Source organism: Vigna unguiculata, chromosome 11, assembly GCF_037176805.1.
Source record: "Vigna unguiculata cultivar grain cowpea cultivar isolate G323 ecotype 2 chromosome 11, ASM3717680v1, whole genome shotgun sequence".
NCBI classification, from domain to species: Eukaryota; Viridiplantae; Streptophyta; class Magnoliopsida; order Fabales; family Fabaceae; genus Vigna; species Vigna unguiculata.
The window spans coordinates 5,931,529-5,945,872 of NC_140802.1; the positions used below are offsets into that span (position 1 = coordinate 5,931,529).

General features: G+C 32.3%; 1 protein-coding gene and 1 pseudogene across 1 annotated transcript; both read left to right on the top strand.

The window, feature by feature from the left end:
• Positions 1-1,005: 1,005 nt before the first annotated feature.
• LOC114170113 (uncharacterized) lies at positions 1,006-5,221 on the top strand. The gene is made up of 11 exons (XM_085669172.1): positions 1,006-1,168; positions 2,579-2,727; positions 2,807-3,074; positions 3,162-3,252; positions 3,331-3,458; positions 3,533-3,632; positions 4,217-4,340; positions 4,484-4,654; positions 4,746-4,805; positions 4,907-4,966; positions 5,051-5,221. Exons 1-11 carry the CDS (start codon positions 1,006-1,008, stop codon positions 5,219-5,221), a joined length of 1,485 nt encoding a protein of 494 aa, XP_085525298.1.
• Positions 5,222-7,713: 2,492 nt separating this feature from the next.
• On the top strand, positions 7,714-12,888 carry LOC114170114 (uncharacterized; annotated as a pseudogene).
• The last annotated feature ends 1,456 nt before the right edge of the window (positions 12,889-14,344 follow it).

The window sequence follows — 14,344 nt, forward strand, 5'->3', positions numbered from 1 at the left end:
TTTTGGTGGCTTGCACCTGTGAAGGTTCCCAAACTCTGCAGAGTTTGGACACAAGGGGTTATCACCCAACCTCTCATAGGGTAAGTCCCCTTCGCGTCTAAGGCTCTATTGAGTCCAAAGACTAGGACCTCTTGCTACTCCTCACGACATAATCCATTCTACTCTACATGAGCATGAATGATTATTGGAATTTCAGGATGCCATCCAATACGGATTCCTCATGTCCTTACACACACTAACAAGCTCTTATGAATTTCCCTTGAAACTCCATTACAAACACAACTTCTCATCCTTCACAATCATCAAATATTCGATTCTCACTATATTCATAACAATATTTCAAGCATACAGGAGAGTAACTGCACATAATTACAATACTTCTTATCACTTCACTCATTAAAACAGGACTTCAAGCCATCCACTACAGTGGTCCTCGCCCAAGCTAGAAAATCCAGCCTAGGCGAGAGGCCGTCTCGCTCAGGCGAGTCAATCTCGCCTAGGCGAGACTCTAATAGTGGCAAAATTAAAAACTTGGGCGAACTCTCGCTCAAGCTAGGTTGGTTCGCTTAGATGAGAACAACTCTCACTTAAGCGACTCCAGCTCGCCTAGGCGAGACTTCGCGCAGGAACATGGGTGATTTCTCTGATAGTTTCGCTCAGGTGAGAGCCACTCGCCCAAGCGAAAATACCAGTTTTCAAGCCTGTTCTTACATGCAAGAGTCCAGATTCATCACAAACTCAACAACACACAATAATCACGCAATTCAATCATCAATTCAATACTTAAGCATGCAATTCAGACTTATTAAGACAAATTCTAAATGGTTTGAGTAAAAGTTAGCTAACTCCCCTTACCTTTGGAAATTTCCACTAGAATTGACTCTTCAACCAAAGAGAATACCTCAAACTCCCAACCTAAGGCACTGAATTACAATTGCAAATGGTGATAACAGATTCTACCACAACCCAGAATGCTGGAGTTACTTAGAATTCGAAAATCAGAATATGAGGGGGGAAATACAAGTTGACTTACGCGTAGGAAAGGAAGACTCAACTTGGGGAAGTGGTTCTGATCTTGCTTCAGCCCTAAATTCTGCAACAGGGAAGAGGATTAGACCTACTGCAGTAATTCTTTGGGTGAATTTGGTAGAGAGAAGGCAGAGAAAAAGTAGGGGAAAGAGAGGGTATTAGAAAGAGAGAATGTGTTTTGTTTATGGTGAAGTGGTGGCAGAGGGGGTTCTCACACTATTCCTTCTATCAATCACGAGTTTTGGTCATGAAAAAAAAAATTATTTTACCAAACAACAGTGCTATATTTAGTCCTTATCCTTTGATTATAATTAGTTTAGTGTTAAATTTATTTTGCTTCGATAATTCACTCTTTAATATTTAAAATTTAATTAGACATGTGTAATTTGATTTTAACATATTACTGGTAATTTATAATTAAATTTTTTATTTATTGTAATGCGATTATTTTTTACTATAGTACAAACAATGATTTTATCTTTAAAAAATAATAAAATTATTAAATATCGTCCATATCTTTAAAATTACTTATTGTAATAAAATTGCATATATATATATATATAATATAAAAACAATACTTCCTTTTTGTTTTTATGTGATCCAAAAGTAATATAAAAACTAATTTAATCTACTTAAAAACTAAGAAAACAAACTACTGGGGATATTACCATAACACCCCTATCTAATTATCTTACATGAGTCCAATAAATAGGTTTTTTCGTCATTTTGGTACCCTGTTGGAATGGTTTAACCAGCTGAAAACGTTATTATTGTTTTGTCCCTCTTTTCTCCTCCGTAGTGAATTTGTGTTTGGGTATTTGGTAATTTCACCAACTTTTAAATGCATCTGAAACATTGCATCTGATTTGACCACCTTTCATTTCGAACGCAGAAGCTTGGTTTGAAGGCAGAAGCTTGCTTTGGAAGGAAGTTTACGTGATAAATATGGAAGAAGTTGTGTTATTAGTTTTTGTTTGTTGTTTTCCAGTTCTTTCTTCCTTCCATTTTTTATCCTTACTCCAAGTATTTCTGTATATTTTATGTGTTGCAATGTTTATGGGTAATGATAGAATGATATTTGGAAGGAAGTTTACGTGATAAATATGGAAGAAGTTTTGTTATTAGCTTTTGTTGTTTGTTTTGCAATTCTTTCTTCCTTTCATTTTTTAACCTTACTCCAGGTATTTTTGTATATGTTCTTTATTGCAATGTTTATGGGTAATGGTAGAATGATGTGAAAAGTTTTTTTAGCATTGTTTATAAAGGTTTCAGAGGTTGTTTTTTGTTGAAATTTTTGTTTTTGTTCATGATATGTACTCCAGTTTATATTTATGTTCTTGCATATCCATTTTTTTTACTGTTCATTGTTTTCGTTTTGCTTTTAAGTAGTTTGATATTTTTATTCTGTAGTTAATGCTTGTTATAGTTCTTTGTTGTTTTTTATTTTGTTTTATTTTGTTGTGTTTATTTGAATATTTTCTGTTGCTCGTTTTTCTTACAACAAATATTTTGATGTTTTATTTTTTTCCAATTTTTTGGTGTATTTTAGAAAGTGCAGTGGCGAAGAAGCTGGATATGATTAAAGATATTGATGGTAAGAGGGAAACTCTAAAGCTGGCAGTTAAAGTTGTTGATCATTGGTATGTTCAGTCCCGTGATTCTACTCTTCAGTTGGAGATGATTCTGATGGATGAAAATGTAAGTATTTCATGAGTAAACCTTTTAATTTTTTGATGTCTTATATATTTTAATTTTTTATGTTGATTATTTATTGTAGGCGAACAAAATACATTGCATTGTTCGCAGGGAGGAGTTTGACTTATGGGATAGCAAGTTGATTGAGGGAGAAACATATATCATGCACAATTTCAAGATACTGAAAAATGAAGGACAATACAGAGTATGTGAGCATCCTTACAAGTTATTGTTTATTGGTGCTACATCCGTGAAGTCGCAAGCTATTGCTAAACTTCCAATGAAGGCTTACACCTTTAAAAGTATAAAAGAGATTGTTAGTGGCAATTTTATTCCTGACTTGCTTATAGGTATGAGAATTATGATAACTGTTTTATTTTAAACAAATTTGCGTATGATAGTCATACTAACCCTATTTTATATATTGTGTCATTGAGATTTGATTGGTGTGGTTGAGAATGTGAGAATCAAGCCTCAGTTCAAAAATGTAGACTCAAAGAATGTGGTGTTTACTTTGGTGGATCTGAGGTAAACTAATATAATTGTACTGTAATATTCTGTTAATATTTTGATTTATTTGAACTGAAAAATTTTTATTTGTTGCAGTGGTGCTGCAATTTGTTGTACATTGTGGGATGATTATTACAAGAAGTTTGTACAGATGTTTAATGAGCTACCTAATTCGGAGAAGCTTGTGGTTATCATTACTCAAGCTAAAATCAAACCAGCTGCAGGTACATTTCTTTATGAAACATCTTCTTCCTTGACTGTGATTTTTCTTTTTTGTAACATTGGTTTTCATATGTAGGTGAATGGCCAATTTCTGTTTCTAATACGTGGAATGATACAAAGTTGATCATGGAAAATGATTTTCCTCAAATAGTTCATTTTAAGAAACGAATGAAAGAGTAATATATTCGAATACTCAAACAATAACTGGGAAATATTAAACCATGTTAATTATTTGAACTTGTATTGGAATGATTTTTCATATAGTAACAATAGTTGATTTTGTATTTTTTATTTGATTTGCAGAATTGATCTTGATGAAGTGATATTGAGTTAGTGTGCAAGTCAATTGACTCAGTCTTCCCAATATACTGATGCTGAACGTTTTGTATATAAATGTTAAGTGAAAAGTTTGTCTGAAATCCCATCAATGAAGAAGGTATGAAAACAAGTTTTGAGGAATAACTTTATTTCATTTCTGTTGTTTAAAGGATTTTAACTTTAAATTTTTTTCTTTTGATATAGGAAGTTGTATGCGTGACTGTTGCAACGACTGTTAAGTTTAACTTAGATAATGAGGGCTGATATTATATGGTTTGCAACAATTGCAACAAAAGGACTTATGAAGCAGTTTCTTTCAAGTGCACTTATTGTGATAAGGATAATGCACTGCCTGTTTTCAAGTTGGTATATTGTTATATTGTATTTTACATTATGTAATCTATCTTAGTTGTTAATTGTAATTTTTTTTTTTACTTTCTAGGTATAGGCTCCAAGTCCAGGTCTGTGATGATTCAAACAATTATGCTAACTTTGTTGTATGGGACCAAGAATGTAGCAACATCATTGGGTTGTCTGTTGTTGATTTCCAGAAAATAATGATTGAGGTCAACTTTTTTATATTTTGCATTGTTTATTTTGTATCTGCTATTAGTGGTGTGAAAAAAAAATGGTTTTTATATTATATTGTTGTCAATTACTGTTATGAAATGAAATTGGTTTTATATTATATTGTTGTTAATTACAATAGGTTGGTGAAGATGAACCCCTTTGCTTTCCTGATGCATTGGATGTAATGCTAGGTTGTACCTTTGCATTTAAAGTTCGAACCCAACCAAGAACTAAGTGTGCATCTGTCATTAAAGTTTCAAATGTTTCAGAAATAGTGGCACATGTTAAAAGTTTTATCCCTCCACTTCAAGTAAATATTAATTTTGAAATGATTTATATATTTCTTCGTATATGAATTACATGTAAATGTAAAATATTTTGATGTGTATTTGTATATGTAGATTGATGATAGTAGTGATAAATGCAGTATGGATTTGGTATCTGAGAGTTCCAGTGTTATGGTAAGTATATTAAGGTGCAGTTTACGATTTTTTCTTAATCCGAATCTTAGTTTTTAAATAGATATTACATAAATTGATATGTGATTTTGTTCGTTTTGTAGATTTCAGAATTACGTGAGAAAGCTATTTGTAATTTGGCTGCAGACACTGATACTGATATAGTATATTCATATTCAATTTCCTTTATGCATAATGTAAATTATAGAGTATTTGACATGATGATTTTTCTATTCTTAATTTTGTAGATGAGTTTGAGTGCTACTGGTGATAATGATTCGGATTATGTTGTAATTGGAACTCCAGGAAAGAGGTTATTGCCATGTAGTGAAAATTGCAACGAATCTTCTCAGGACATGGATTCTGCTCAACTATCCAGCACTAAGATGAAGAAGCTTATCAAGAAGGAGAAAACTTAATTTGATTTATATGGTCTGATTTGTATATGTTTTGATGTATATAATTTTGTGTGCTTTAGAACAATTATGGTTAAGCACTTTTTTAGCTATATATGTTCTGTAAATTAGGTTAAAGTACATTGTGCTTGATTCTGTTATGTTTTGTTTGATGTTGGACTCATTCCTGAATATATGTATCGAAACATCTTCCAATAGTATATAGTAGACGATTGATAAAATTATAGGTACTAACATTCATTAAAGGGCTATACATGGTTGATAATAAAGGAAATTATATTAAGTAGGTCTGTAAACATACAGAATCATATATAGTCTTTCAAAAAGAAATTTAACAAAATCTACTTAAACTATTATCAAACTTAACATATAAACATTCATAGTGTACATTAAGTGATTAAAACATGAATTGTTCCTGAACGGTTTTTGTCAACTCCAAACATCAGTTTGTTTCCAGCTTCCAGTCCATTATCAACGTAAAACTGCTTCCACCCTCAAGTTAAGTAGCATTCCATACGCGATCTGTTACTCCATCTAATATTACATTCTCATAAACCGCCATTTTCATTGCTGAGGTTATACACTTTCTGATTCCTTACCAAGGCTACATCAACAAATTGTGCATCCAAGTACTATAAATGAAATTGTGAATATGTCAAGTAATTTTATAAATTCATATAACAAAATAACTTCAGAAGCAATGAGACTTACCAGTGATGATGAGCGAATATCGTTTTCAGTTAATGTTTTCTCTGTTGAAAAGTAAAATGGATTTTCATCATTGCTTTCCATTGTACTACTACAACTATCAGTTGATTTGTTGATGTAAGTTATTTCATCACCAGCCAAATCAAAAATCCTTACTAGGAATTTGTAATCTCCCATGTAAGTTAGTCTCATTACATAATCATTCTTGATTTCATAGTACTTAATAAACTATAGAATTCCCTTTCTAATATAACGCATATGCAAGAATCCTCTTGCAATGGTAATTTCGTGGATGTTTCCTACTGGGTCAATCATCTCAAAGTTATCAGACGCAAACGTTGGACCCCAAAATCGTGAAAATGCATCAACAAGCATTATAAATTCCTATAGCATAAATAACACCTCTTTATCTTTAATATGAAATCATTCTCAACCAGTTACAATCAAATAATATTGATGCGATAATGTTACCTATTGTATCGATAATTTGATATTGAAACAGTTGAAGAATCTGGGCAATGAGATATGTGGTGTGACATCAGTCAGATCTTTTAGAGCAGGGTATTGTATTTCAGTCATGTCTATGTCGAAAATCCTTAAGTCAAACACTCTGTTTTCTAAATATTTGACTGCAACATAATAGTTGTCTTTGAACTTGTAAAAACTTGCTATTTCATAACCTCCACAAAAGAAGTTTTCAGGCACTAAACTTTCACCTATGCGGACAACTAACTTATTTCCTCTTGGGTCCACTAAGTAGTTTAGATTGTGTCTAACTTCTTTTGACTAGTAAACAAAGAAATCTTAGTCAAATTGAATGTATTCCTGCAATATGTATGAAGTAAAGGAATGAAACATTATGAACGTAGTATAACTGTCTAATCTAATTTTTTCAAATAATAAACCAAGAAAAAAAAACAATCTTTCCAAAATGGGTTCGAGTATATTCCTTTTTCTATAGAAAATGCATACTAGAATGGCCGCTCCGCAAAAAATCCCATATATATACACCTTTTGCATTTGTTTTTTGATATCAATGGTTGAAAACAGATGATACATAGTTTAAAGCAAATAAATCAAAAATTTACCTTTGTTGGATTAAGGACCGAAACCCAGAATGGATGGTAGTACATCATGGCCTTCCGAGAAGATCAAGCCATTGGAATAAATTTTTGAAATGCAATGCAGAATGATTGGACAATGGAATGCAAAGAACTCGAAGGACATGACATAAATATTAAACTTTAAATAAAATTACCGTTTCAAATGACGGTTGGTAATGAAATGTCAGTGTAATTAATACTCTGACCTTTTAATTATTTAGTTTAACTTTTAAAAACAAAAAAAAAACTAAGCACTCATTGCATATACTAATTTCATTAAATTGACACGACAATATATGAAATAGATTTATTTAAAAAATATCCATTGTTTTTTTTTATTTGGCGTCATTTTAATTTACTAATTCCAATAACTACAACATAAAACATGTAAGTTATGTGGTCTGCAATGAAGGGATGATACTTTGCAGAAGCAACAAAAAGAATGAAACTACTGCAATGTCTATGAAAATAAAAAAGTAATACTAGACAGCCAAGAGGTTTGTTTTTTTTCCTTGAAAATATAATTGTACATTTTACAATATGCATTAATTGTTCAGTTTCTTTGAATAAAATTTTTTAAAATTTATTCTGAGGTGATTGTGTTGGATATTGAAAAACACAGGAATGGATGCTGATAAAAAAATATCCAACATTTCTTGCACCCAAGCAAGATTGAAGCAAAAAATGATATTGAAAGAAAACAAGATGAATAAGAAATGTGGTAAACAATTTGGTGTATTTTCTAAAAGCCAACATGCTAGAACATTGTGTACTCCACTCTCTGATGTTACATATAAATTTTTCGCTGGAGAAAGACTTAACAATTCTGGAAAAGTGCAATGTCATAAAGATACACATGCAGTTCCAGATAGTAATGCTTCTCATCGACAAAATCTATTGCCTAGGTTTCAGATGGTTTTTTCAGAGCAGGAAAAAGATAATCAATGCTCATTGAATATGAGTAGTACTTGTGAACAATCCTCCTTCACTGCATCTCATTTTCATATGGCTGAAGAAATAAGTCAAGTCAGTAGTTATACAGATACTGCAGACAATGGCCAAGGTATTAATTAATTTATATACTAGCAAATTTTAAAATTCATTAATTCTTACTGTTTTATATTATGACAGTTGAACAGAGCGTTAAATTGCGAAAAAGTTAACAACATCGAAAGCAAAAAACATATACAACTTCGGACACTGATTATTCCATACAATTAGATGAAAGATAAGATATCTACTAATTACATCCTTTACTTCACTATATTATTGGTTTTTTATATATGTTTACTAAATAAACAATACACATTCACTTCTTATGCAAATATAGGTGACCCAGTATACATGTGCCCCTATTGTAAAACATACATGTGGTATGAAGAAAGGATAGACAAGCATAAACATTCTGCAATTCCAAAGTTTCATTTGTGTTGTGGAAATGGAAAAGTGCAGTTACCTCTATTGAAGGATGTTCCTACTGTTTTGAAGCAATTATTGTTTGACTCCAACAGTAGAGAAGGAAAAAATTTCCAACAACATATTCGTACATATAATATGATGTTTGCTTTTACATCACCAGGTGCCAAAGTTGATAACAGCTATAACAATGGTCATGGTCCATCCAACCTAAAGATCCAAGGGCAAGCTTGTCATAGAATAGGTAGTTTGCTCTCACCTGCAGGACAAATGCCTAAGTTTGCCCAGCTATATATTTATGATACTGAAAATGAAACACATAACAGAATTCAATCGTTAAGGTACGTGAAGCTAATTTTTTTTGTATTAGCATTTTGATATTTGGATGCTGTATTAATTAAGATTCTATTCATTTTCAGCAATGACAACAAAATTGATGTAGATATTGTAAACAAATTGAAAAAAATGTTAGATGAATACAATGTTCATGCAAAATCATTTCGAGTTGCTAGATACCGTTACAGAGAACAACCTTTCCATGACCTTAAATTCAGGCTAATTGCTGATAGGAATAAGGATGGAATGTTATACAATATACCTAACGTTTCTGAAGTAGCATCACTAATAGTTGGTGACATTGATAATGCTTCCCCAAGAGATATCATAATGGAAAATAGAAGTGAAAAATTGCAAAGAATTAATGAACTTCACACGAGCTACCTAGGATTCCATTATCCTTTACTATTCCCATACGGGGAAGATGGTTATAGGCATGATGTTAATCATCGAGTCACAAGTACTTCAAAAAACATGAAGAGAAATCGCTTGACAATAAGGGAATGATTTTGCTTTCGGATTCAGAGTAGAGAATTAGAAGCACAGACACTACTAAGATCTAGGCGATTGTTCCAACAATTTGTTGTTGATGGATATACTATGCTAGAGTCTGAAAGGTTATCATTCATAAGAAACAACCAATCGAAGCTTAGAGTGGACAAGTACGATAACCCCTTCCAATCAAAATCAACTACCCAAGAAGAAGGATCTACGAAAGGCAAAAGAGTTGTACTACCTTCTACTTTTGTTGGTGAGACACGATTTATGGAACAACTTTATTTTGATGGAATGGCAATTTACAGTCATGCTAGTTTTCCAGATTTATTTGTTACTTTTACATGCAATCCCAAGTGGCCTGAAATACACAAAATTCTATCACAACAAAATTTAGCTGCATCTGATAGACCAGACTTAATTGCAAGGGTTTTCCGAATCAAATTTGATCATCTTCTAACAGATCTTACGAAGAATCATTTGTTGGGCAGGGTCATTGGATGTATATCTTTTTATTCCTATTATTTGATAACCTAAAAATATTTTTGTTCATTGATATACTAATTGAATCAATTTACAATGCAGACATGTATACTATTGAATTCCAAAAGCGTGGTCTACCTCATGCTCATCTGCTTCTTTTTTTGCACCAGAATGACAAATATCCAACCGCTGATGATATTGATAAAGTAATATCAGCTGAAATTCCATGCCCAATAGAAAATGCAAAACTACATCAATGTGTGAAGGAACATATGATTCATGGTCCTTGTGGAGTAGTAAATAAATCCCTTCCTTGCATGAAGAATGGTAAATTCTCACGGTTTTTTCCTAAAAAATTTCAGAGTAGTACAACTATTTCAGAAGATGGATTTCCACAATATCGAAGAAGAGATAATGGAGTATGTGTGGTCAAGAATCATGTTTCTTTAGACAATCGATCTGTGGTTCCATATAATCCTAAATTGTTACTTAAATATGAAAGTCATATAAATGTTGAATGGTGCAACAGAAGTACTTCAATTAAGTACTTATTCAAATACATCAACAAGGGTTATGACAAAATTACAGCTGCTATAGTTAATAATACCAATGGATCTTCTCTTCATGAGCAGTCAGGAGATGAAATTAAACAATATCTTGATTGTAGATATATATCACTATCCGAGGCCTGTTGGAGAATATTTTCATTTCCTATTCATGGCAGGAATCCAGCTGTTGAACGATTATTTTTCCATCTTCCCGGAGAACAATCAGTGTACTTTAAAGATGATGAGTTTATTGATGAAGTCATAGGAAAAGCAACTGTTGCATAATTAATGTTCACGAGTTGGATGGAATGTAACAAAAAGTATGAACTGGCAAGAACTTTGACATACCCAGAGATTGTGTCAAAATTTGTCTATGTCAAGAAAGACAGATGTTGAAAACCCAGGAAAATAGGAAACACAATTGGAAGACTTATTTGGGTTCCACCATCAACAAGGGAATTATACTATCTAAAGAGGATGCTAATTGTTGTCAAAGGTCCTTTATCTTATGAACATATCAGGATGGTGGACAATATATTGTATTCAACCTTTAGAGAAGCATATGAATCTTTGGGATTTTTAGTAGATGATAAGGAATATGTAGAAGCAAAAGATTGGGGGAGTGGAAATTATCTAAGGAAACTTTTCGTGACAATGCCATTGTCCAATAGTGTTAACAAACCACATGATCTATGGGAAAAAAACTTGGAATTGGTTATCTGATGACATATTATATAGGGAAAGAATAAAAGTTGGCAATCCAGGTACGTTTCACTTAAATTTCTAAACTTCAAGAAATAAGTTAGTGCATTAAGCAAAATGTAGACTTAAATCAATGTATTTAAATGCAGAACTGCAATTATCACCTGATATATTGCGAAATTTAACGTTATTCCATATTGAAGATCTCCTACAAACCAATAGAAGAAGCCTAAAACAATTCCCAACAATGTCATATCCAGATGGTTATTTTATAGCTCAATGTGGGAACAGATTGGTGTACTCAGAACTTGACTACAATGTTGTCACTGAAGCAAATGTATTTCAGGAAAATTACGATCGCATGACAGGTATAACATAATTAAAAATTCATGTGTAGATTTTTTATTTGAGTACTTAATATCTGAATTACAATTGTAGGGGAACAAAAGGACATATTTGAAAAAGGTACTCAAGCTGTTATTAAAAATGTGGGAGGAATGTTCTTTCTATATGTCTATGGGGGTACAGGAAAAACTTTCATGTGAAGAACTTTTTCTTCAGCATTGAGATCTAAGAGAAAAATCGTATTAATTGTTGCATCAAGTGGTATAGCATCTTTATTGTTACCAGGAGGAAGAACAACACATTCAAAGTTCAGAATTCCAATTCCAACCATGGAAAACTCAATTTGTAACATAGAACAGGGTTCTGAAGCTGCAGAGCTACTAAAATTAGCTGACCTTATCATTTGGGATGAAGCACCAATGGCACACAAATTCTGTTTCGAAACTCTAGACAGAACGTTAAATGACATAATGAAAGACAAAATGAAACCAAATTTAGTATTTGGAGGAAAGGTAATAGTTTTTGGAGGTGATTTCAGACAGATATTACATGTCATTCCTAGAGGTAGTAGATCAGACATTGTACATGCAACAATCAATGTTTCATACCTATGGCAGCATTGTCAAGTATTGACATTGACTAAGAACATGAGACTTCTACAACCAGGTTTACAAACCAGTTCAACATCAGAAATTCAGGAATTCTCTGATGGATTGTGAAACTTGGTGATGGTATGTTGTGTGAACCCAATGATGGTGTTGTGGATATTGAAATACCACCAGAATTTTTGATCTCTGATTTTAACGATCCAATTGAAGCTATTGTATTAAGCCTATATCTTAATCTATTAGAGAACTATACAAATGATAATTTCCTGCAGAGCAGAGCTATACTGGCCAGTAGAATAGAGACAGTAGAAGAAATCAACAAATACATATTATCTTTAATTCCAGGTAAATATTAGGATACTCTTAGTCACATATGTTAGATATTGAATATGAATTATATTTCCAGTAATTAATACAATGACTATTTTGCAGGACAAGAACAAGAATACATAAGTGCAGATACAATTGATAAGACAGATAATTCAATAAATAATGAATATGATGTTATTACTCCAGAATTCCTCAATTCATTAACTACATTAGGCTTACCAAGTCATCAAATAACCCTCAAAATTGGAGCTCCTATAATGTTGCTAAGAAACTTGGATCAATCAGAGGAACTGTGCAACGGAAGCAGATTAATTATTACAATGTTGCAAAAACATGTAATAGCAGCAAGGATTATAAGTGGAAACAAAAAGGGTAACGAAGTTTATATTCCACGTATTTCTATGTCTCCATCTCAATCTCCTTGGCCATTCAAATTAATCAGAAGGCAATTTCCTATAATGTTATCTTATGCAATGACAATTAACAAATCACAGGGGCAATCTTTGTGTTCGGTTGGATTATATTTGCCAAAACCAGTCTTTAGCAATGGTCAATTATATGTTGCAGTTTCTAGGGTTCAGAGCAAATCGGGTTAGTCAAAAACAAATCCTTATGAAGTTTGTTACATTATACTATTATAGAAACCCGTATTCGTTTTTGAAGGTATTATGAACTGTTAAAATATAGGTTATTAACTAATGTTCCATCTTCATTTCTAAATGTAATTAATCACGCTAATTGATCCTTATTATTGAAAATTAATTTACTTTTCTATCTTTAAAATTTATTTTTATAACAACACTTGATCAAAAAATCCAAGATTTACGATTATTTAAACTAAATCCATTAGTCATTACCGTGATTAAAAAAAATGGTTTAATATAGAAACCCATAGTTCATCCATTTAAATAAAATGTTGACATACATACCAAAATACAAGTGCCAACCAAAAAAAGATGTCCTTGTGCGTAAAGTGCACCAAAATATTACCACATCATACATAAGTTAAACATTCCAGTTAAATATTCCAGCAACACCCTAAATTTTTTGAACTACGATTAAATTGTCTTCATTTTTCATAACTTCCAACTTTATCCTATCACCAGCGCATAACTTATTTTCCGTGACAAATCTCCTCCATCCACACCCTAGATAGCATTCAGTGCGCGATCTCTGAGCCCATCTAATTGAACACTGCCAGTACATTCCATTACCATTTGATAATTGGTATTCCTTCTTAGATCTCGAAAATGTAGTGGCAACGAAAGAAGCATTCAGATACTGAAAGAGGCAGTAAAAATATTATAAGTAACTGCAAAATATAATAGAAGATCAAATAACTTTACTAAAATAAATAAAACAGAGTCCTATACCAGCGATGATGCACCAACATCATAAGCACTCAAACATTTTATTAAGGAATTATCAGTTTCTTCGTCTACAACATCTGCAGCATTATTTGCAGTACCAGAACAAGATGCACCATTTGTAGTATAGGCAATCTCAATTCCTTCCACTGAAAATAACCTATACAAGAAAACATTCAGTGATACATAATTCATATGCAAGTAGACTCCATCCTTTAGATTATAGTACTTAAACATTTTCCCAATTGGACCACGAAAAATCGTTGTCGCATTAGGTTTCACATCAAACTTAAACTTGAAAGTTTTAGAACAAGGATCTACGAACTCCATCTCCTGGCCATAAATGATTTTCTTCTCCCAGAATAGGTGAAAATAAGCATCCAAGCAAATTGTAGACTGTACCCTGAAAATCATACAATATTAGATTAGAATATGAAATAGTTATTTTTACACAAAACAAGAATGATAAATGCTAGACATTCACCTCTTTGGGAGTTAAGAGAAACCTGAAAGAAGACAAGAACCTAGACCACACCAAATCTTCCTCTGCAATGTAACTATCACCTAGACCTCGATATTCTATCTCAGTCCACTGTAGGTCGAAAATCCTCAGTCGAAAATATATATCACCACAAAATACAGTACAGACATAATGCAAGTCTCTGAGTTCATAAAATTCCTCAAA